General features: G+C 37.7%; 1 protein-coding gene across 2 annotated transcripts; it reads right to left on the minus strand.

Annotated features, from left to right (window-relative positions):
• Positions 1-739: 739 nt before the first annotated feature.
• Positions 740-26,015, minus strand: vapb (VAMP (vesicle-associated membrane protein)-associated protein B and C). 2 transcript variants are annotated; one of them, XM_065279656.2, is made up of 6 exons: positions 25,749-26,015; positions 15,320-15,472; positions 8,363-8,466; positions 5,047-5,127; positions 3,298-3,474; positions 740-2,928 (listed from the first exon to the last, which is right to left on the minus strand). In XM_065279656.2, the coding sequence occupies exons 1-6, from the start codon at positions 25,804-25,806 to the stop codon at positions 2,770-2,772; spliced, it is 732 nt and encodes a 243-aa protein (XP_065135728.2). In that variant the 5' UTR covers positions 25,807-26,015; the 3' UTR covers positions 740-2,769. The 2 variants fall into 2 exon arrangements, with proteins under 2 accessions (XP_065135728.2, XP_065135727.2); XM_065279655.2 differs by having other exon boundaries at positions 740-2,931; positions 25,749-26,013.
• Between the last annotated feature and the right edge of the window lie 35 nt (positions 26,016-26,050).

Here is a 26,050-nt window from a genome sequence, read left to right on the forward strand (position 1 = left end):
TGTGAATTCTAACGAAGGTCAAAAACGTACGATTATTGGAAAAAATACAGTAATGAAAACCCACCCCTAACCCTCCCTCCCAAACCCAACACTGCAGGCTGATAGTGGATTGTAGAAAAACATTCGAATTTAATTGTATTCGTATTAATTAATGCCGAAGTATGCACCACTTTTTTAATCGTACTCGTGGGTCCGCATACAGTGTGTGTGACGCACTTTACGTCATCAGAAGAGTGCGCATTTACCGTACGTGCAGCGCCGAATTTTTGAAACCTTGCATACATTGTATGCGTATGTTGCACATGCGCGTACAGGAGAGTGTAGTATGTATGGGCTTAATCCACCTTCGTAAAATGTGTACGAATCATGGCTATGAGATTGTGTGGCGACATCAGTATTTGTTTTTTTCATTAGGTTATTTTTTTGCTATGCACTTCTTAGATCCCGTTACCGAAATAAATCAATAACTTAAAACAACAACAACATTTGATTCATAGTTTACTAACAATAAAAGATCAGAAGATTATACGAACCTTAACATTTAGTAACTAAACTAAACTAAACAATCATTTAGTCATTAACACAGCAGAGCAGTCTGAATAAAAGAAATACCAGACTGCAAAAGAATTATGAGGTAAAATGAAATAATGCATTGCCATATTTTTGTCAGCACAAACATCAAGTACAAACACACAAAACATTGACTGGACAGAAAAATAGACAAGACGACCACAAGAAGTTTGGTCTGGGGCTTTATTGATTTAATTTATTAAGATGCTACATAGTCCAACAAAGTTGGGGTTTCTTTATATACCATTATAGACTACTTGACTAGGAATATCAACCTTAATGTTCATCCTAGACTCATTTATTTATTTATTTATTTATATACATACAAAACTGTCACCTTCATGTTTCCATCACATATGAGGGTTTGGGGCGCTATAAGTATTTTAATGAGCCAGCCGATTGGCTGACAGGCCCCAAAGCCCTCCCCCCTCAATGGCAATCGCATTCCTCTATGAAATATACATCATAAACAGCAGTCCGAAACCACTATACCCTGAACATCTTAAGTTACTTACAAAGCAAAATTTGTCAACATCGTAAGCTCCTCAGTTCTTAAAAATCTGCAATAAGATGATCTGAAAACAAAGCTTTTCAATGGGGAGGGGGGAGAAACGTTAAAGTAAAAGACATACCCCCACAACACCAAACTATGACGCAAATACATATCAGGTCACAAAATGGCCCCTTGAAGGAAGAGTCTGATGTGATGAAAATAAAAAGGTCATAGCGTTGAATGGGAAGATGCCAATCTTTATAATGTAGTGCATAAACAGTTCTGTGCAATAAAAGCTTTAACTTAAATCGAAACATCCGAGAACGCAGAGGGCCGAGGAAAACGGTGCAGAATATTCAGGAGTGTTTTAAAAGCCGTACGCTTGCGTGTGCGTTTCAGACCGCCGACAAGGCATATCGAAGCCATGCATTTGTCTGGAAATTAGTGTAGATTGGCATGGCTAGAATACAGGCGATGTAATACTCACAAAAGACCTGAAGGCCACGAGCGCTTTACTTTGTTCGCTTTCCGAGGGTAACAGTGTTTACGGGCCAGATGAAGCTCGACTTGCGTGTATGACAAAGTCATAACATGACGAATAAGCAGCTGCGCGATCATAAAAGGATCAAAAGTTCATTCAGGTCTACGGGCAGCGAGATGGAAACTTGTGTGCGCTAGGCGGGCTCAGGAGACCTATGGAGCAGCTTAATAAAAGAAAATGTTGATTTTGCTCTCGACAGAGCCATGCATTCAAGCAGATATCCCCTCCCAAAAGAATAAAGACAAAGAAAGGTGAATCATCTATTTGATTTTGAATACAAGGAATTGGGAGCCATCAGCATTGTGCCTTACCAACATAAACAGCAGTTACTACAAAGAAATATATTTGAAATATTGAGCAGGTGAATGGAAATCAAATGGCTTCACCAACACGTCCCCAGTAACAGCGGCTTTTAACAGTCGATTTCCATTTAAAAATGTCTAAAAATAATAACCATTAAGTTATCACTTGAAAGCCAGTTTGTGGTGTAGTTTTGCCTTGAAAGCAGCACACTTACTGTATTTGCTTATAAGGATTGGCCGATCTGCGCAAGCCATTTTTATTTGCTAATCAGATCGAACGTATATATACCTTTTGGTATTCAAGACATATGCATGAAACGTCAACAAAACGCATGTTATGCTATGAGGAAGATAGTAGTATATCATTTACTTGCTCTTGGAGATGCAAACTCATCAAAATATCTAGGCTATATACTGCTGGATGTTTTGGTATGCATAAATTAAACACACATGTGACACTTTCCAAAGACTTATAGCATTTCTATACAGATTACATTTGCAGACCTCCATAAGAAAAGTGATAAAACAACATTCATTCAATCACACATCTGGTGTTAGAAAATCCCCACGACACTTTTAGTGGTTAAAATCGGTGACGTTTGTTATCCATTTGAACTTGCATCAGAAATGGTACAGGAAGGAACGATTTCACAATTTCGAGCCAGGAGCCGTGTCGGATAATTTTTTTACAATGCACATTACATGATGAAATTCCTTGATCGCTTTAAATTTTACACACCTCTCTAATCCAAAGCTACCCAAATGATATGTCATTCAGATTAAACGAATTCTGCGTTGGTTACTTGTCTGTGTTGATTTCGATTCGTCCACGATGCATGCTTGTAGCGCTCGCCTCTTGGATTTTACAAGGCCAACTTGCCTACGATGACGCCCACCACGAAAAACAGCACGATGAGAGCGATGATCCTGCTGCTGAGCCCCTCCTCTTTGACTCGGACGGCCGGGGAAGAGTGCTGAGAGGGCATTATTGTGCTCTTCCTCATCCGCAGGCCGTCGTCTTCCTGCTGGGGGTGGGAGAAAAATCACTTTTGACCCTGTGCCCTTTTTAATAAACACACTTCTATCTATGATAATAAACACAATTTGATTTTCTACTGGAGCCATAATGCGTCCCAGCTGTAGGTTCATCTGCTTAGATGAGTAAAGGCGAGTTATCTTTGATTCGGTCTCCAAATATGGTTACCGCCCTGAGGCCGCTATTGATTAAAACAAGATCAAGGGCTGCTTCTGGTTTGTTTAATATAGCGAGGGTTACAAACATAATAAGTAGACCGTTACGGGTTTATCACATTTGTGCAAGTACTAAATAGCTACCATATAAGAAGTGACCAACAACATATTGGTAAACCACAAAACTAACACACACTTACCCTAATCTGTTTGTTCTCCTCTCGTAGTCGCTGAACCTCCATCTGAAGCCTTTTGCACTCCTCCATGATCTTCTTCACCTCTCCATCATCCAAACTAGAGGCCATAGACTTCATAGACAACGTAGACGATTCAGATTTAGAAAGACTGGAGGCGATCTTATTGCTGTCCATGTCATGCTGCCACCACACATAATACAGACAAGTACATATAAATTGAAATGAATTAAGAATAAGACATCATTTATGAAAATAACTATAAGATTGAAAATCTCGTTTTTCGGTCAATTTGGGAGTGTTTTTAAGCAGCGCTGCATGTGACATTTTAGAGAGCTTTTCACATATGTGACCCTGGACCACAAAACCCTGGACCAAAAAAGTAGTTTGCAGCAAAAGTAAAAAAAAAAAAAAAAAAAACATTGGAAGGTTCAAAATTATCGATTTTTCTTTTATGCCTAAAATCATTAAAGGAATATTCCATTTTCTTAAAAGAAAAATCCAGATAATTTACTCACCACCATGTCATTCAAAATGTTGTTGTCTTTCTTTGTTCAGTCGAGAAGAAATTATGTTTTTTGAGGAAAACATTGCAGGATTTTTCTCATTTTAATGGACTTTAATAGACACCAACAATTAACACTTAACTCAACACTTAACAGTTTTTTTCAACAGAGTTTCAAAGGACTCTAAACGATCCCAAATGAGGCGTAAGGGTCTTATCTAGCAAAACGATTGTCATTTTTGACAATAAAAATAACAAATATACACTTTTAAAGCACAACTTCTCGTTCAGTCGTGATGCGTCAGCGTGACCCTACGCAATATGTCATGACATCAAGAGGTCACAGAGGACGAACGCGAAACTCCGCCCCAGTGTTTACAAGAGGACCGTTCCTACGTTGTTTTATGTCAACTGATACTAAATTAATGTCTTTGTGTCAGTTTATTGTTTACAATGGTCTGCAAATGTGCATTTTATATATGTAACACGTGACCTCCCTACGTCACTACGCATTTACGTTAGGTCGCCCTGGACCGGATCTAGACGAGAAGTTGTGCTTTAAAAGTGTATATTTGTTATTTTTCTAGTCAAAAATGACAATCGTTTCGCTAGATAAGACCCTTATGCCTCATTTGGGATCGTTTATAGTTCTTTGAAACTCTGTTGAAAAAAAATGTTTAGTGTTGAGTTAAGTGTTAATTGTTGGTGTCTTTTAAAGTCCATTAAAATGAGAAAAATCCTGGAATGTTTTCCTCAAAAAACATAATTTCTTCTCGACTGAACAAAGAAAGACAACAACATTTTGGATGAAATGGTGGTGAGTAAATTATCTGGATTTTTCTTTTAAGAAAATTGAATATTCCTTTAAGTAAAGATCATGTTCCATGAAGATGTTTTGTAATTTTTCTGCCATAAATATATAAAAAAATATATATTTTTGTGAGTGGATGCAGTTGCTTATGACTTCATTTGGACATCTTAAAGGGGATTTTTCTTAATATCATTTTTTTTTTGCACCCTCAGATTCCAGATTTTTAAATAGTTCTCAGCCAAATATTGTCATATCCTAACAAATTCAATGGAAAGCTGATTTATTCAGCAGATGTAAATAAAAATGAATACATCTTAAACGCTGTTATAAAAGGTACTCATGACTCACATCACTGTTAAAGGTATGAGGCAATCTGACAGGTGTAAAACTCTCGCTTAAAGACAACACGACAAATAACAGAGGAAACACATCCACTTACCGTTTTCTCATTTTCAGTGGGCATGTCAAAGACACATCTCAGCTTGGAGTCCATCAGATCTTCAGGCTTGGCTTCTTTCCACTGGAGTAAGAGAAGAATATATACAAATTTCACATCTTACACAAGTTTACACAAAAAGATTTGAACTACAATTTAAAGGGAAAGTTCATCCAAAAATGAAATTTCTGTGATCATTTACCCACCCTCACGTTAATACCTGTATGAGTATTTGAAGAGCCATTAAAAAAATTAGTTACCGCCAAAATCACTATTGTATCAGGTCAGCATAAAAAAAATCTATTCTTTATTTTACGTGAAATCCGATATCCGCCATGTTATTCTGTCATCTTTTCTCCCTTTTTTACAAACTGTGACAAACGGCACTCCTCCTTCTCTGCAGACGCAATAAATCTGCTTAACCAATCAAAGCACACCATTACACGCATTGGATGGCGGCACTCTGAAGATCACGAAATCCTAGTTTTCCTCATCTAAAAAAAACTAACTAGTAATTTTGATGGCATTGATGAACTTGTGGTGGTTTTCTGTGGGGAAAAAAATGTAAAGCATTGAAATCGAATAACTTTTGTGAGAAGCACTCGGGAGGAAAAAAATATGCTGGTGGTTGCTTGTTCTCACACGACAGCATCAAACTTCTGTCATGCTAACACATTGACCCCAGGCGATCTTATGAAAAACTTTCAATTATTTTACGCAAAGTCAACGAAAATCAAGCAAGACCAAAACGTTTTACAGCTGATCGCTGTCAAAAAAGTTCAGCGATGATATCCCAAGTATAACAGTGCAATGACAGTGTTCTTCATATGACAAAGTAAGTGTTTTGATTAATGCCATTAATGTTTTTTTTAATCATTTTTCTAACACTAGTCAACTAAATTAATATAACAAGGCAAAGATGAATGCACATTTATATATCAATTCAATAGATTTATAGCATTTTGATAAAAAAAAAACTTGCCGTGGATTTATTGCATTTTTCCAAAAAAATAATCAATTTTTATAATAAATCTTTGAAAATCAAATTATGTATTTTTTTTAATGTTATTATAACCTAAAGATGCTATGTGAAATTTTGTAACAGGAAATATTGGTCTTCATCTTGTAGAAAACACGTTTTTAGAGAAATTAGTCAAAATGGATTGATGCATTTTGGAACCAAACTCTTCAATTTCGTCTGTTGAACTTCCATAGTAGGAAAAACAAATACTATGGAAATCAGTGGGTACTGGCAACAGTGTTACCATCATTTAGTAAAATGTCGTCTTTTGTGTTCAACAGAATAAAAAAACTCATACAGGTTTAGAACAACATGAGGGTGTTTTGGGGTAAACTAACCCTTTAAAACCGAGGCACTGCAGCAAATTTAGCAACTTATAGTTTTATATAAAAATCGAAACTTTTTATTATTATAAGATACATCCTTTATTATGGGTGTCACGATTCTCCAAATCCTCGATTCGATTAAATTTTCGATTCTAAGGTCACGATTCGATTTGATTCTTGATGTTTTTTTTCCCTTTTTTAAAAATATAAAAATGCTTTATTTATTATTATTATTATTATAGTTTCACATTAACATGCACATAACGTGCTTTTCCTCGCATGGGGGTTTTGTGGGCTTCACTTTACGCAAGAAAGCTTGTAGGATTCCTTCTTGCACGCACATGGACTTAAAGCAACACTATGTAGTTTTTTTACCTTTAAATAATTTCTCTAAAATTATTTCAGTGATAGAACAACTTTTAACTGGACAAATTGTACTGTTGCTGCAACCTGAGCAACCTCCTAGCTGCTACAAGCACACTCTGAAAGTGGCGGTGGAGGGTAGAGCACACAGCCCTGCCCCTCCCCCTGCCTTCAGAAGAGTGTCTGATACCAGGCACTGTTGCGCTTTTCAACCACATGGGGAGCTGTTAAGTCATTTTTACACGGAAACTACATAGTGTTGCTTTAATGCGCGCGTCTTGGACTCCTTACATCTGAAATAAATCCAGCGCGTCATAAGCAGCTGCGCTTCTCTCTGTCTCACGTGCATGCGCTCTCGCATCTGTTCGAAGTCTAAACATAAACTAAAGTAGTAATCATTACGTATTTGTTCAGTTTTATGCGTTTCATTCGAGCTATGGCAAACTATCCCTTTTGTTTAAAATATAACCCGCTGCATCTTGGCGCCTCTCTCACTCTCGTGCACGTGCAGAGAGCTGCGCTCTGTCCGAAGTCAGATCACTAGGTAGTAATCCTGTTTATGATATGCATTTCAAGGAAGGAGTTGTAGCAATACATCCCTCGTGTTTAAAATATAAATCTCTGAGGTTTTTTTCCCCCGCTTGGCAAGGCGACCGGACGTGACATGGGGGCGTGGCAGGATCGACGATCCCATTTTTTATTTCGAAGTTCAAGGGTGTGACTTAATTTCAATCGATTTCGATTTAAAATCGAAATCGTGACACCCTTATCCTTTATAGACGAGACAATCTGAAAATGCACTGCGACAAATTTTCATTGATAATAATGGCCAGGATTGACGCAAATTGCCGTTTACAGAAGTAAATTGAGTATTAAAACTAGGCCTATTAAAAGTGAAAAGTCCCATTCAAGTAAAAAAAAGAACTGTACCCTAACATTTGGGTGTGTGATATTTGTTTTTTCAAGCAGGTAACTTATTAACAAGCTAATGAGCAACCTCATGAAATCTTAAAACATCTATCGTCTCATATCAGATAGCAAGCAGCCTTAGAAGTTAGCTGCCTATGTAAACAGTAGAAAACGAGGTTGATCATCTAATATCGTGTTTTGTAGATGGCTTTTGACAGTGAATAAATGGCTAAATCTCTGCTCTGTATTTTCTTTTCCCTTCCACTTTCTGACATTTTCATAACCTATTTATCATTACATTCACACTCCGTTCAGAAATCTGAGCAGATCTGTAGCACAGAGTTGCGAGCGAGAGATTTGAATCTTGCTCTTGGCCCTGTCGAACGCCGCTGGGGTTATCTGACATTTGTTTATATTACTTCAAACCCACAGCATTTGTTTCATACCTACTTGCTCGGTGCTGGAGGTTGTCATAATATTATCACTTACGCCATCTCTCACAATGTTAAATGGGAATTGTTACACTTTAAAACACGGTAACAGGATCTGTATGCAATGTTTTCGCCTATGTCTCCCCCTCTTTTGGTTAGCTCGTAATAGAAAGTGTTAACAAAACATCTGCACTGAGCACTAAAGTATAAACATCCAACCAGGTGGTACGGTAAGAATTACAGTACTAAATAAAATTTACATTACTCACCACTCCCTCCGTGTCGGTCATATCGGGCGGGGCCAGCAAAGACTGAACCATGAACTTGTGTTTGCTTTTCTCGTTCGGATCATAATCGAACGGCTGCAACATCACTGTAAACACAAACAAATAGGATAACATCAATCGTACATGCATAGCAATCTGTTAGACTTTTTATTGTCAGGACAGTGAAAAGAAAACAGAAAATTTTGCGAGTCAGGTTCAAACTTTGCGCCAAGCCACGGTTCCAATATACGATTTTTTTTATTGTTAAATAATAGGGGAAAAAATAAGTGTTCACTAAAGTCCTAATGTGATGACATGCTTGGAATAACAGCATTAATCTTTCATAGAAAGAAATTACTTTACATTACTACGTTAAACAAAGAGATTTATCCATTTATTTCGTGTAATCCCACTGCAAACGTTGTTGCTGATAAAATGTCAATGACCCCACAAGGGTAATTTTTTCTCACAGTTTCCAAACAACATTTTTCATGATAATAACACATTCAGCCTGTAACTCAAACCAGGTGTTAGTTGTGCGAGGAAGTTCAGGTCTGCAACCCCATCATCTCTATCCAAAGAAGGCCATGTTATTTGATGTCATTCCAATGAGCAAAAGCTAATTTCGAGCTGTTACCATGATTTACAATGATGACTTTCTTATGTCTGCCGCACGAGGCCCAAAAGTGAAAATCAGTATTGATGGGTGATTTCACCTCCCGTCGCCCTTTTATAAGACACAAAATTCTGATTCAAGGAGCCTTTTTGACATCAGGCCTGAACGTGTGCGTGATTTTGGAAAACTGCTGCTAAGTTTCATTAAAAACAAATGATCATTTAATTTCAAAGGCTGAGAAGGTTTTCTCAGATGTGGCCGAAGGTGTGCGGCGAGTTAAAACTTCGCTCGTGTTTTGGGCGCCATCACGGCAATCAAGCAGCTTCAGTGTTTTAAACTAAAAACAGACGGCAGGAGTAGATTGGGAATGTCCTGTTTTGTCAGTTCCAACTACTTTTCAATGATTTGAATGAAAGGTATTTCACTATCAGTAAGGAGTATCCGTTTGTGCAGCTAAGAGGAGGATTTTTCAGACAAGCCTTTATTTGTGCAATTCCTACCGGTAATATGTGACAAGTGACGTGTACTGTGCAAATATTTTTGGCACAAAACCTTGAACTTAGGGGAGAGGAAGTCTAGTATATTTGATCACTTTTTTCAAGTTTCATCAAATTAATTATGTGCTTACGAAAATACGCATAACAACTAAACAAATTTGTCACTTTTAATCATACATACCAATATTTGCGATGAAAAATTACTAAATAAAGACAGATCAAGATAATATAATTAGGGCTGTCAAAAGATTAATCGCAATTAATCGCATACAAATAAAAGTTGCATATATTTGCATAATATATTTGTGTGTTTATTGTATGTAATTATTTTGTATATATATATTAAGAAAAATGTTTTATGTATTTTTTATTATCTATATATAATATAGATTTTTTTATTTATTTTAGATATAATATATTTTATTATCTATATATAATATAGAATATCAAAATCTTATTAAAAAAAATTATATTTTTATTTATATATATATATATATATATATATATATATTAAATTATATATAGGACTGTCAAAAGATTAATCGCGATTAATTGCACGCACGCACGCACGCACGCACGCACGCACGCACGCACGCACACACACACACACAATTAATCGTGTTTAATCTTTTGACAGTCCTAAATATAATAGATATTATATAATTTGATTTGATATTGTAGCAGATGAATTGAAATTGAATCGCAAAGCTCTCTTTTATAATGTATCTTGATAAATAAAAAAACTGTGTGGAGGATTATTATGGTCATACTGAATGTCTTCAGACATTCGAAAGCAACCGCGTTTGGCACGACCTCTTTCTTTTGCACAGATTTTACGAGCTATTTGCACAGGCTGTTCCTCGTCTGTTCTTGTATTTTTTATTATGTACACATTAAAAGAGAGCCGTTTTAATCACAGCGAGTCTGTGTGGTCACATCTTCAGCGTTGTCTTAAACCAAAATGCAACACCTGACAGTAGACAAAACTACAAAAAAATTCCTCTGCATAATTAACCGGATCCCCTGGAGATAACCCTGTTAACAACTTCATTAATTACAAAATGTGACCTCAAAAACCTTTTTGGCCAAAATCTACAAGCCTAAATAGAGGGAAAAAATGTGAGGAAATCCAGACAGCCCCCGTGGTTTGGAAACACGTACTTGACCTGCCGAGTTCCAAAGCAAATGTTCAGAGTCAGGGTCGAGTTAAAAGTAAAATCAAGTCGCAATATGATATTATCATGACATGATAATAACAGTAAACCATAATAATACCGTATTAATCTTGGATTTTAGTGGAGTCTCGATGTGACCAGCAGTTAAAGAAATATTCTGGAATTCTGTTAAAAAAATCAGAAAATCATTTCCACATCCTCAGTTTGTGAAAACGTACACAATTAGGCAAGAACATCGGAAGCAGTGAAAATATTATGGTTACGTAATGCAACTATTCGTAAACCACTGTTTACAAGGAGCAAATTCCACCCAACCAAGTTCACCCTGTTGGTCTGGAAAAGTAGTCCCATCACAAATGAAGAGTCTAGAGAACTGTGTGTGTGAATAAGGGATGCTTGCCGGTGTAAAACATACCAGCACCACACTGAGTATTTAAGAGCACACCCTAAAGCAAGTAGTATTGTCCCATATTTACACATACGCAAGGGTCTGCGTACAGTGCATGCACCATACATTTCATTACACACTGTACGTGCACCGCACTTGCTGACGCTAGCAGATGAAAAACAAAAATGCAAGCTTCGGCGGAAATGCAAAGATGGACGTTACATCGAGGAAGTGTTAAAATAAAGGTACCTCAAATCGTTTTTTTACGTCTGGCATTGATGCATCGGATGGTTAAGAAATAAAATCGATGTATCGATCCATATTGATGTATCGTTACTCCCCTAATATTTACGCTTACGCAAGTGTCTGCGTACAGTGCGTGTGACGTTAAATTTCATCATTAGAGTAGTTCGCACACACTGAAAGTGCACTAACTCGGTAGACTTTGTATGCGTAGGTTGCACATGTGCATACAGAAAAATGTAGTATATAGCCCACGAGATGGATTGCATTGTCCATAGACTGTAAAAAATATGGACGTAGTGTCTGTGACATCACCCATACGTTTGTAAAGAAGATTTTTTTAAACCAATAGTTGGCGGAGCCTGTCATCGCCATCTTGGCAACGCGTCATCACGCATCATTCCGAAAATGGGTAAAGAGGCGGGACATCGGTGAAGCTGAGGTGGCTGGTTGCTGAAACCACGCTAGTTTGACGATAAGTTACTGCAGTGGTAGGGCTGTGCAAAAAAAAACGGCTACGATTCTCTTGCGTGTTTCATCAATAAAGCCGGTTCCATGATCAGTAGTAAATTGCATCACCTGCTTTCAGATGGAGCGGCATTTACTATACAGATCCATATTACACAGAGAAGTTAGGCAAAATCGCATTCATAATCAAGGAAAATTGACTCCGATAATCTATGCGATTTTGCCTAGTTTCTTGTTGAACTATGGCTCTGTGTAGTAAATGGCGCTCCATCTGAAAGCAGGTGATGGCGATTTACTAATACAAAAGAAAACTAATAGCACACCTATCCTCAAAAAGTAGGACATTTTCAAGTATTAATTTCTGTAGGCCAAAAGATTAGTTATGCATTAAATTTGAATACTCCGGGTCAGGGACTCGTAAACTACAAAGCGCTACTAATAATAAACATTTCCTGCTGAATAATTCATGCTAGTGCTTTAGCACAGATACAAGCTTTACATTTCTGCTTTTAACTCACTTTGGAGTGATTGCACCATAGACGTCCATGGTAAGTGCATTACCGGAATTACTGTTTTTGTTAGAGATGACAGAGCAGAGAGACCTTAAGCCAGAACATACCCAGCTGTAAGTTGTTGCTTTTGAATTGTATACAGACAACTTCACAACTCTGAACCGCAGTGATGTGCGAGATGGGTGGAAACATGGACATTGCCTCATAGGTCTGGATGAACGTCAAAACCCCATTAAGTAAAATCCGTGGTGTATCCACATCAACAAAGACACCAGGGACCAAAATTCCAAAAAAAAAACAGGCCTGTCATTCATTTTAAATACTAAAAAGCAGAGTGAGTGAAAGCTATTGTGCATATTGACAAGCACCAGGCTATTCACCATGGAGAAAAATCTCTAAATATTGGACTAAACACGAAATAATGACCGCAATTTACGAACGTCATTGGGATTCCAAGAAGCTTTGAGATTTCAAAATAGCAGAGTTATTAAGGAAACTCTCAGAGGTCTAAGAGACCAACAACTGTTGCTATAAAAATATCTTGAGGCTACGTAAAAGCTTCCATCCTACATGAACGTCCCTGGTGTAAATAAAACTACAAAAAATACTTTCTCTTGTTCCAGTTCGCAAGAACTTCCCATAAGTGATAAATTTGTAATTCCTCAAAGTGTGTAAACACCATACAACATTGCTATTTGGTAGTAAACTTCTGGTTTAACCAAAGGTAAAGATTTGGGGCAGATTAACAAATGAGTCCTGCAGCTCAGCTGAAAGACACCTGCATTAGCAAAAGGTTATAGTTTTGATTCTCAGTAAATACCACTGATCTATATAAATGACTGGATTGCGCATAGAACGCTTGACGTAACTGCGTGACGTGAAGCCAGCGCAGAGTTCGAGCCGCCATCTTGGTATACCCAACCGGCAGAGAGCGTCATTGACTTCCATTCAAAATCATGATCAAAATTTACCCCCTTTACAGCGTATCAGTTACACAAGGTTAATTTTTAGGATATGTGTACGTTAATTATTTGTTAATTCTGGTGTTATTTGCAATGTTTATGTTTTAATCGGGCAGGATAATGGATTTATAAAAAACCGTTAAGGTGAGTGTGTCTGTTGCATTTGTTAATGACACGGGTATAAATAAAGTTTTTTTTGACATTCAGCTACACTGTGACGGTCAGCGTTATTTCTCTAAATAAGTTTAGGTAACTTGTAAGTTTAGATAACATCATTTAAAACTAGCAAATTATTGCATGCACATACGGTACAAAGCATGATTATTTATATAGATTTCAGAATGAGCACGTTTATTGTCATTAATACTAAATATGCTGCGGTCTGTCTGCTGATCTGATACTGTAATAAAGATGAATGTATAATAACTGATTAAAACGCAAAATGTACAACTTTCAGTAAATAACTATTTACATGCTTTGGACGTTTGTGTTGTAATAATGTACAGGGTAAGTTCACATATAAAAACGAAGACGAGTAAAGTGATGTTTTATCATTAAAATCTGATAACGTCCATTGATTTAATAGAACGTTTGGGTATACCAACATGGCGGCGCGGTGGCTTCACAAGTGTGACGTCATGCGCAATCCAGTCATTTATATAGATCAGTGGTAAATACACATACTAATAAAAAATAAATCACAAATCGCTTCAGATAAAAACGTCTGCTACATGCATAAACGTAAATTAGTCTTGTATTTGGGATTTAAAAGGATAGTTCACCCAAAAATGAAAATAATGTCATTAATGACCCTCATGTCATTCCAAACTCGTAAGACCTCCGTTCATCATCGGAACACAGTTTAAGATGTTTAATATTTAGTTTGAGAGCTTAGTGACCCTTCATTGAAAATCTACGTACGGTACACTGTCTATGTCCATAAAGGTAATAAAACATAATTAAAGTAGTCCAGGTGACATCAGTGGGTCAGTTAGAATGTGTTGAAGCATCGAAAAAATGGTCCAAAAATAACAAAAATTACGACTTTATTCAGCATTGTCTTCTCTTCCGCGTCTGTTGTGAAGCGCATGCGCGAGACAAAAGTCACGTGACTGCAGTAACGCATGCGGATGACGTATGACGCGGCTGACGTGTTATCTGGTGCGCATGCACTTCACAATAGATGTAGAAGAGAAGACTATGCTGAATAAAGTCGTAATTTTTGTTATTTTTGGACCAAAATGTATTTTTGATGCTTCAACACATTCTAACTGACCCACTGATGTCAAATGGACTACTTTTATGTTTTTATTACCTTTCTGGACATGGACAGCGTACCGTACGTAGATTTTCAATGAATGGTCAATGAACAAGCTCTCGGACTAAATATAAAACATTTTAAACTGTGTTCCGAAGATAATGACATTATTTTCACTTTTGGGTGAACTATCCCTTTAAAGCCCGGAATACACTGCACGATTTTTGCCCTCCTATAAGATCATTCCCTTATCACACTGTGCGACATGGCTCGTTTAAACTCGGGTACGAGAGGCATGTAGACTGTACGATGATGACACGGAAGCTTCGGCGGCAGCGTCACACGTTGCGCAACGTCACCAGCATGCGCTCGTGGTAAACAAATACTGGCGCGCAGGTCGTAGCAGCAAACACACTGTGCGTTGATCATGCTGAATTTCTGACACTGTCAGAAAACTATCGTAGGCTATCTTTGGACGCAAGACCGGGAAAACGGCCGTCTTTGAACCTCTCTCATTGTACGACATAGGATCACCGATGAAGAGCCACGATCACAGAAATCACGACTATTGTTTCACGATGGCAATCTTTCGTCTGGGACAGCCAATAATCGTGCAGTGTATCCGGGCTTAAAGCCCTTATCTATAAGATCTGTCTGTTCTTTATAAACCATTTATCAAAATGGTAATTTGACATAAAACAATAAAAGACAAACAGAGATCAACTCTCAAATCTGAACTGTCCTATAACTGAATATTCATTTTAGCCCTGGTATTGATACATGTGAGGCATAAATAAATAAAAAATGCAAGAACTTCAAAAAGACAAATGAGGCGAGTTACCCGAGACATTGATCGAAGTTCCAGCATCAATCACTCCGCTGTTTGGCCGCACGCAGTATCGGCGCGGTGCAGTCGTCTTCACTTTAAAGCACACATTTCTTTCAGTGGGATTAGCAAGCTTGAGGGTGGTGGTCACCACATCTGTAAATGGACCTATAGAGAAAGGGAAAGAGACGTTGACATGAGATTCAGGTAAACAACAATCACAGCTTGATTTTCTAGACTTTATTAAACCGCCATCCCTAAAGATGTGTAAAAGTAACATTGATGCTTTCCTCAATGTAGTCCTCTCTTCAGCAGATGTTTTTAATAATAAAGCAATGCACCCCAACTCTACTTCACAATCTATGCAAAAAGATGAGAACATCCGTAAAATCAAAATGATCCTAATAGGCAAAAACAACCCACACTGATCATAAGCAATTACAGAATGCAGACTAGTTTACGGTCTTTAAACCAATTTCACACCACCTAGACTAAATGAGTCGACACAAATCAAATCAGTGGCACATTACAAAAAGAGTGATGCATCACGATCCAAAAAACACAGAGCGGTCTCTCAAGCATGACATTCATTAAACGCTCCAACAGGAATAATGGATGTTTTCAGGAAGACGGAATAATCCAAGTTTGTTCTGCCACAGGCCGATGCTAATCGCTCTGTGTCACACCATCAGACAATTAAAACGTTTGTGGTGATGAACGGAGCATGTGGATCTGATAACAATACGGAGACATCAGGAAGACCAGGACAACAGACAAAAGAGATGGAAACCTGGAATTGCAGCACATAAAGTGACGTTTTTTTGTCCCTACATGGATTTAAGGATAGGATGTCTACTATATACTTTCCTAATGCACGTTTCTGGTAAAATTTGATTTATTAATTGGTGCATGATATTACAACTTTTCTGATGATGTCACCAAGGCCACTTTAGTTTCAACCAATAAGTATCGTGATAACGACTATATCGACTTATTATCGAGCGATAGGAGAACAAGACGTCGGTAGGGGCGATAAATTACCATAGTATTCACATGTGATTGTTTACAAAAAATTAATATCATTGGCATTTTAGACGATCACGATCGCGTCGGTTAGTGCTTTAGGAGGGAACGTCTACTATTCAAAACGCAATCTCTACATTATTTTTCCCCATCAAAATCTGAAGTATCTCACACGAGCGTTGACTTTGAATCAGTGCTCAACATTTCCAATCAATAAGCTGAAGATCAAAACACTGATGTGTTGTAACAGTTGGAAACATGTTTTCTCTGTAAAAAGAAACAAACCAATTGTATAATACTACACATATGTTTGAGCAACACTATAAAGCTTGAAGTCCAAGAAAAAAACACGGGAGTTAGCTGTGGGTAAACTGATTTTATCAGAGTAAATGGGTAACATATGGTTCAACGCTATATATTAAAGGTTTTGAATGGTACATTATTTAGATTCGTGTTGAAGTGATCCAAGGTCAAACAGACACAACGAAAGTTCGAAAGGTGTTTTGTGCCTTTTATATTTCATATACGCAGTATCAACTAAATAGTGCTGATGAAATTTTAGTCTATTTAGTCTATCTGAAATTACTCAATTTACTACAAAGACAAACTATTTTTTTCTTTACAATCACTTGTACTGACAATAAAGTCCAGAAACATCAACAAGGTCGATTTTATACCATGTTAACTTAACTTAAAACATCAACCACATTACGTTTTTGTGCTGTCTTAAACATCTCAGCTTTTGTGATGGGCATCAAGTATGCAACACCTCATCAGGGTTCATGCTATTAAACTGGTTCAATTATTGAGAGGGTGCGACACATGAAACGCATCGTAAGCCTTATGTTGTTTGAGCCATTATGTCGCTTACGTTGCGGAAGTAAAGACGCAGAACGAAAGCCCTTTAAGCCCCTGACAGAGAGATAAAGAGGGCCAATAATTGACCATAGTGGTAAAAAGGACTTCCTACGCAACTGACATAAGTGCACAGAGCAACTGATGCAATAAAAGGTGATCGACGTTATTGCAAACCATGTGTCATGCACAAAGATATTCTTTTTTCAGTATTATTTTTATTATGTAGCAACAATCACTGATTTAAACTAAGGACATAAAAAACAAAACAAATACAGGCATATACTGTAGGGATGCTCCGATCGATCGACCGCCGATCGGTATCGGCCGATAATGGCATTAAATGACTCGATCGGTGCTCGCTAAATCTGCCGATCTCATAAACCGATCTTTCTGTTTACTTTTGTCATCAAAAGGATCCTGAATGCGGTTGCAATTAAAGACATTTTTTACGTAGCGCGAGCATTTTTACAACCTGTTGCTCATGTGCAGCGTGCAGATTTGTATGTCTCTCTTTGCCTTTACAGAGATATGCGTATGAGGACGCGCTCCGGTAAACAGCGCGAGGCGTCTTCACATCCCCATCAAACAGCGTATACAACACATATCTATCACGGACAATTGCATCCTCATGCCAAAAGTTTCTTATTTGCATGCGTCTTAAAGTTTTGAGCGTTTAAACTTTTATTTTCCTCACAGCTGCTTGTCTGCGTTCAGCCGCCGCCCACACACAGCAGCCTGTCATCAGTGCACGTGAACAGAGCGATCTCTCTCTCACGTCTTAAAGCTGCAGTAACCTAATTCATCTCTCAATAAAATCACTCTCTGCTCTTGACTAAAGATTTTTTATACTTCATACGAATGCGTGTATATTTAATTAATACAGTAAAGTCTGTGAAGTGTTTTATTTTCAGTAATTTTAGGAGACATAAGCCTTTGTAAAGCCATATTAAATTTCTCTTTGCAGAATAAATATTTGTTGTGCTTATTTATTTGAGTCTCTATTAAAACAATAATATACCTAATTACTGCAAGTAATATAACAAAGGCAACATCCGTGTTATTATTTTATTTAGAAAGATTGTAACAGTTAGTCATCAAAGAGCTGGCATATCAGCTTTAAAAAAAATCGGTATCGGAATCGGCCGATCACGAAGATTACAAATCAGTGATCGGTATCGGCTGCAAAAATCCTGATCGGAGCATCCCTAATATACTGTAATGCTTAGATATGCATACATTTAAATCGATGTCACAGTTTAAGATTAATGTCAAGGAACGTTCGAGAATATTTTGCAGATGTAAAACACTGTACATATTGCCAAAAATGGTACTAGTACAATGAAAATATGATGCGTGCCCTCCGACCAGCTCGGAAATACCCGACGAATCCGTCTGCAGTAATGCAATTCTCATCTGTACGGAGAGACACTTGGCATCCATGCGTGCAGATGTCTTTCCAGCTATGTATTTCAACATCTGTCTTTCATTTACACCCTGTTTTATAGTCCTAAAACATATTTATTACAGGAATGTTTCGTGATCATTATAATAATTCAGTTGTCCAAGGTCTGAACCAATGAGCACTTATGTAATTTTTCCACGTAGATCAAGGAGACGTCGCCGTATTTTGACAGCTTTACCTCATTACAACCGTTCGGATCACAGAGGGATCAAAAAGCCTTTTATACTTCCCATATGTGATCATCACATATAATTGTTGAAAAATATGCACCTATTATTGGCTAGTCTTACTTCCTGAATGCCTCAGACTAGCCTCGGCTACAGACGTTTTAACTATGAAATGGCATGGCCGGGGCGGTCGGGTTAATGTTACCAGAAAGCATTAGGGAAGTATCATTGAATTGCATTGTGTGGGCGGAGTTTGAGGCGTGGCATGACAGTCGGATTCAGTAGGACAGGTCAATTGCATAAATGCTTAAAAGAAATGATGTAACCTTAATAAGGAGCACCGCATCTTGCTCATAATCCCTCTTTATGAGCTGAACGTAAAATTTTACAATCTAAAAACACAGCCAATCCCAGTACTAAAAAATGTGTAGTACCTCATTCATAAAATATAAGCTCATACCGGGCTTTGGACTACTTCCAACAACCATGCAGTGGATTCCAGATCTCTTTAGCTTTGTTATATTATTATAAAACAGACTGCACGTGATGCACCTGGATCTGGTGTAATGCACAACATGGATCTGGATTGTATAAACATAATGATGATTAAAGGTTTAAATTTAATTCACAATTCAATCGGAGTTTGTGGATGTTGGCTAAGTCTTGGTAGCAGAAAGCAGCTCCATTAGTGAGATACAATCATCCATTGTGCAGTAGCACTAACTGCTTTCGGACATTAGATGTAGAAAATTGGACATTACTGTTTCAAATGTTTTCTATATTTGATTATTCTTGTGTAACATTAAGCTTCGTCTGAACAGAATATAGACATAGTTAGGGTTTTGTTCCAATAGCTAAACCTGGATTTATGGGCAATAGTACAAATGCCGTAGTGAAACGAAAGCCTTGCTTATAAATATTAAAGCGAAACAAGGTAAATGTCAAGCAACAATGCACTGGATCTCTGAATTAGGCCAATTTTAGAAAAGTGTATTTTACTAGATAGGGATGCACCATTGCAAAATTTCTGTGCAGATACGATTAGGGATGCACCGATAGGATTTTTTTGGGCCGATACCGATTTAAACAGACAACTTCTGGCCGATACCGATGCCAATACCGATATTAAACACTCGTGTACAATAGTATACAGTTGGTCTATTAGCTGGTTTATTTCTGCATCAAATTATTTTTACTGAACATGGATTGGATCTAATTAACATTCAACTGACCAACATAATAAGAGAGACACAAATTAAGCTAAAACAAATATAATAAGACAACATGACAACCTTCAAAGGTGGTTTTTACTATTTAGCATTTATTTTATTAACAACAATAACTCATTTTTTACATATAATGGATTTCTATATGCAGTTAATTAATAAACAATCAGTATCGGCCTTTCTCGTGCTATTGCCGATATGCCGATGGTTTCAAATTCATCAAAAATCGGCCGATAAATAACGGCGGCCGATACATCGGTGCATCACTAGATACGATATTCAATTACTTAAAATTATACCGATAGTTTTGCTTTTTACTTTTTCTTTCAAAGTATGTAGCCACAGCATCTACAATGCAACACCTGCACAACAAAGACACACTTCTTCGACAATGATACATTTGTTTAAAGGTGCCAAAGAATGCATTGATACAGTATTTAAAAATTTTCTCTCATATCTACATAGAAGGTACTTAACTTTATTAAGTGCCAAAATTATCCAGAAACAGTTTTACATGTCCATTTACAACCCCCGGATTTCTCTCTATATTGACAAGTGCTGTTATTGCTTTATTTGGAAGGGTCATGAATAATAACGTTGAGAGACCTGCTCTGATTGGCTGTTTCACAGCACGGCTTATGTCAATCAGTAGCTGGTAGCTCTCAAAGCAAAAAGACCTTAAATGTTTGAGCCTGTATCAGACGAAGATACAGATTTCTGAAGAACAAACAATTGTTAGGAGATTGTTCATTAGTGAAAAGTTTATTTGTGTTTTTTTCAGTGTGGATCTACAAAACGTTACTTTAAGTTAATGTCAATAGTAGAACTTCAGCCTAATCGGGCATAAACACCAAACGCGAGTTCAACGATTTGTGCGAGTAGATTACATACAAAGTCAATGCAAATGCACAATCAGACGCATCCTCGCGCAGGGCGATGCGAATGATGGAATATGGGTGACGCGTTTGCTGCAAAAACACGCGCTATTCGGCTCAAATGCGTCTTTGTCCAAGTTGAAAATATACAACAAGCGAAAAATTCTAATGACATGAAGTTAAATCCCGTATTATTGTAACAACATTGTACTAAATTTAATGTGTAATTTAATGTTACACACAACTGTAATATCACAGTTGGTGTTACGGTAAGATTGGCCTTTTGTTAGTGGACTTTTGCATGCGAAAGGTTTACATAAGGAGGAGGAAACAATAGTGTTTGAGGCTCACAATATGTCATTACCAAGACATAGATGGTAGGGTGACATAGATAATAAGAGCTCTGTACATGGTAAAAACAATTTTACATTCTGCGGCACCTTTAAACAGTTAGGCTATGGCACAAAATAGCATTGCTCAAGATTTTACCGAACAAGAAAAACAGGCAACAAGAAAAACAGGCAATAAACAAATGCAAAAGATCATTTCATGATATATTGCACATATATAACTATATTAACGCCAAAAAAAGTTTAGCTATTGATATGGATGCACCAAAAAGAAAAATTCTTGGTTGAAGTCGAAAATAATAAAACACTCATCTGAGGCTGAACATGTTTTTTATTTTCCCAATTACTTTGCCAATTTTTCACCACTGCATAAGTTTCATTTTCAGAATGTGCTTTTACTTTATTTATTTCATATCATTTAACAATTTTTTTAACATAGCAGGAAACATTTTTGGGCTTTTGTACCTTCGGTAAAATGTATTTGGTCTGTTTTGCTATTTTCGTCTGAACAATTTTGGTTGCAGTACATTCGGTTCATCCATAGCTTTTAGTAAGTCAGGACAGGGCTAGACATACGGTTGTCACTATGGTCTGACTTTTTCAAAAAAGTATCATAGTACAGAGTTGAAAAGGTATGGGTTGTATATATATAAGTCCTGGAGAGCATAAATTCTGCAAAACATTTTTAGTTACATATAGCTTGTAACATAAGACAGGCTTTTTATACGTTACAAGCAATTAATTTGACCACAAAATAGCTTAAATACATTAGGAGAACTGAAAGAAACCCAGTGTTATTTGGCAAAGAATATAACGTTTAGGGCGCACTCACATTATCCAAACCAAACCGCGCTCGGGCGCGTTTGACCCCCAAAGCCTGGTTTGTTTGACTAGTGTGATCGCTTCGTTCCGCGCCCGGGCGCGGATTGTTTAATCGCGCCGCGGCCGGGTTGCAGAGGTGGGCCGGAGCGCGGTTCACTTGGGCTCAGGCGCGGAAGGCTGTGGTGTGAGCGCAATCGCGCCTGAGCGCGATTCAAAAGGTGAAGACGTCAGTTGCGCGACCACTCACCTTCATCTGCCTCCGTAAAAACCTTTTGATGCGCGCAGCGGGGTTACGTGAATGTCCGAGCTGCGCACGTGACAGATGAACTAAGCAATATGATGACATGTGAGAGGGCTGTCTGTAATCGCGTACCAAACGACTCCGAATAAAAAAACACAGACTTATCATTACGGTGGGTTCCAGTGTTAAGAGAGCGCTTTACTTCCTGCTTTTTCAAAACAATCGCATCTTAATGACGAAAGCGCGCCCGGACTCGGATCAATAAGAAGTACAGTGTGAGTGCGTGCACCTGGGGGAGTAGGGAGGGGTGGCAATCGCGCCCAGGCATGGTTTGGTTTGGTTGGGATAATGTGAGTGCGCCCTTAGAGCCAAAAGTATATCTAATGTCCCATCACAGTGTGCTGGTGTCCACATATCAAGCCCTGGCCTGTCCAATAAAAAAGCTTTTATTAAAACACATCTTGGTTTGCTAAATGAACAATGAACCATAGACTGTGAACCATAGACAAAAGCCAATACAATTAATAACAGACAACAAAGAGTAACCAGGTTTGATATGAATCACATTACAAACTTTGAAATGAGGAAGTTAGTGGGAAAACTATCAAGAAGAAAGGACTAAACATTATAGGTAGTGATAAGATAAGAAGGTTGCGATATGGCTATTGAACTTTATCTTTCAAAAGGTTAAAAGTTGAAATTGCATTATATGTGATCCCTATAGAAGCATCCAGTATATTATCATCACATGTATTGGCCTATACATTACTTTAATTCAATTTCTCTATGGGGTAAATGAAAAGGACTTGCATCAAAAACACAGCTGCTGCTGCAGTCTACAACTGTTGTGATTGTCTCTACAGTCGACACAAAAGACTTCAAGCATCAAGGACCCTGGCTTAGGAATAGTATTACAAGTGCTAAATAAAACTCTCATTAGTGTCTACAACTTTGTAAGTGAGAGATGGTATGCTGACATGGTTCACACTAACCAAAGTAGCCCAGTCCTCCAATACAGGCAAGTATTTTGACTATACAGTAGGAATACCAAAAGGCATTCAGTGTCATTTGGCACCAAAAAAAAACCTCCTAGAGCCAAATGCATGTTTAAATGTCCTTTAACACGCTGCTGGTGTGGCCATAAACAAGCATTACACAAAAGAAGCGTCCTATTAGGGCTGCACGATTAATCGCATGCGATACCACGCGCATCACGTCAGTAATGCCGGTTCCTTGATTAGTATTAAATCGCCAACACCTGCTTTCAGATGGCGGGACATTAACTGCACTGAGCCGTAGTTCCCTGACAAGCTGGGCCATATCGCATACATATCGCAGGCGATGCGTCCGCGATAATTAATGCGAAATTGCCCCGATTGTCAGTAAACTACGGCTCTGTGCAGTTAAAGCTGCTCCATCTGAAAACAGCTGATGGTGATTTACTACTAATCAAGGAACCGGCATTACTGACGAGATGCGCTTGACAAACACATGCGATTTATCGTGCAGCCCTACGTCCTATATTTATGAACACCTACTTCGTTTGCTTAATCATAAACACCAATAGTAAAAATTACAAATAAAAGACTTATTTTAGGGATTCATAACGATTAATCGCGATTAATCTATTGCAGAATAAAAGTTTTTGTTTACATCATATATATGTTTGTCAACTATGTATAATAACTTTGTATAGATAAACATACACACACACACACACACACACACACATGTGCATCTATATATAAGAAATGTTTACATGTGTATTATGGGAAAAGATTAATCGCGATTAATCGCATACAAAATTAAAGTGATTTTGGCATAATATATGAGTGTGTGCTGTGTTTAATTAAGCACATATAAATACACACACATTCATGTATGTATTTAAAAACATTTACATATGTATATATATTTATTTATATTTGTATATATTCTATATATATTTTTAAAAAATTATATATCGTGTCAGATTTTTTTTATTTATATATGTAGGTGTGTGGTTAAATATACACAATAATTACACACAGTACACACACATATATTATGCAAAAAAAACCTTTTATTTTGTATGCGATTAATCACGATTAATCTTTTCCCACCCCTAAAAATATTTTTTTTTTCTTAAAATTATGCATGCGTGCATATTTATAATTATCACTCACAGTTCACACACATATACGATGTAAACAAAAACTTTTATTCTTCAATAAATTTATGGCGATTAATAGTTATGCATCCCCAATTTTGATTATGTTGTTTTCAGGACTGCAACTTTTTACACCCTTTTTTCTATTTTTATTGGCAAAAAATAACTATCTATATCTCTATCTATCTATCTATCTATCTATCTATCTATCTATCTATCTATCTATCTATCTACTATACCTTGAATCTTAACCTGAAGTAAAACCTTGCAAAAACTGTATTAAATTACTTGATTTAATCGGTCAACTCTGTTACCAAGGTTTGGTTTAGTAAAGAACTGAAAACTGACAAGTGGATGTTTGTGGAAATATCAGAACTGATATCTCCTATAGTTATATGAGCTAGTCATGTCAAATAAACTGTAAACCTATCAACCCCGTTATCACGATTAGTAAACAACGGATAATTGACAGCTGGATGTTTCTAGAAATATCAGTAGCGAGTTATGTAGTTATAGGGGCGGCTAGTCATGTCAAATCAAACTGTAAACTTGTCAGCCCTTTTACTATGACTTGGACATATGGATGTTTCTGAAATATCAGCCATAAATCATCCTTCGAAGAGGATCCACAATTGTTAGTTATAGGGGCTAAGGTCAAATTAAACTGTAAACCTGTCAACCATGTCACTAACTTCCCACAACCAGACATTGACAGTCTCAGTCCCAATTCGCTTTCATTATACAGGACAACACAGTCAAATGGGTCTGAAACGACCTTAGGGTGAATGAATGGTTGTTTATGGGTGAACTAACTAATCATTCAAGTGTCAACAACCGTGCTGCTTGTAACCTACAGTATTACATAAAAACCACCAGTAGTGTTCCTGACTAAAAACCAAGTATGAAGTACCAAGTATGAAATGCTAAATACAAACCGAATTAATGTTGACCAGCCCATCAAGCGCAGCCTGCACGTAAAGGCCTAAACCAGGTTAGCTCGAGCTATCCTGCTAGTCAGTCATTCTCTCGCTAATTCTTGTGCAGATCTCTATGGCGACCGATTTTTCCACCCTGTTCTTTCGCGCGAAGGGCATTTCATGACATTTAAACGAGAGGTTTATTGAAGTATCCCACTTAAATGGTCATTATGAGGACCGAGGCCTCGTAATAAACGCCATGTCACCTCCCGCTTCCACTACGGCAACAAAAACCCGATTCCTTCGTTCGCTCGATGTCACAGCCGTTCGACCGTGACCGTGTCACTCACTCACCTCGAAATCTCAGCTCGTGCTGCGGTTCCAAAAGCAGGACCTGCTCCGGCCTCGCCATTTCCCACCGTGCTTTAAACGCGAAGTGCTGCTGACGCGGACGTCCGCTCGGGCTGACGGCAACGGGCTCGAGGGCTGAAGCTGTCGCGGAGGAATTCTGTTACATTTATTGAAATAAAAACTCCACGAGGCGGTGGAAATAGCCACGGCGTTACCCGATCCACCCGACTGTTGTGATGCAGCAGGAAGAGACTGTGTCAGAGAAGGGGAGAGAGAGGTGTGTTCGACTTCATGCGACGCTGCGC

Source organism: Paramisgurnus dabryanus, chromosome 7 (genome assembly GCF_030506205.2).
Source record: "Paramisgurnus dabryanus chromosome 7, PD_genome_1.1, whole genome shotgun sequence".
Lineage (NCBI taxonomy): Eukaryota > Metazoa > Chordata > Actinopteri > Cypriniformes > Cobitidae > Paramisgurnus > Paramisgurnus dabryanus.

Bases quoted from the DNA above. Each gene is read 5' to 3' on its own strand.
- vapb (XM_065279655.2), bottom strand. From the start codon at position 25,806: ATGGCGAGGCCGGAGCAGGTCCTGCTTTTGGAACCGCAGCACGAGCTG. The intron at 8,467-15,319 runs GTAACTCGCCTC...TTGTGTTTACAG, and splicing joins AACTTCGATCAATGTCTCGG to TGATGTTGCAGCCGTTCGAT. The intron at 2,932-3,297 runs GTAAGTGTGTGT...TCCCACCCCCAG, and splicing joins AGGAGAACAAACAGATTAGG to CAGGAAGACGACGGCCTGCG.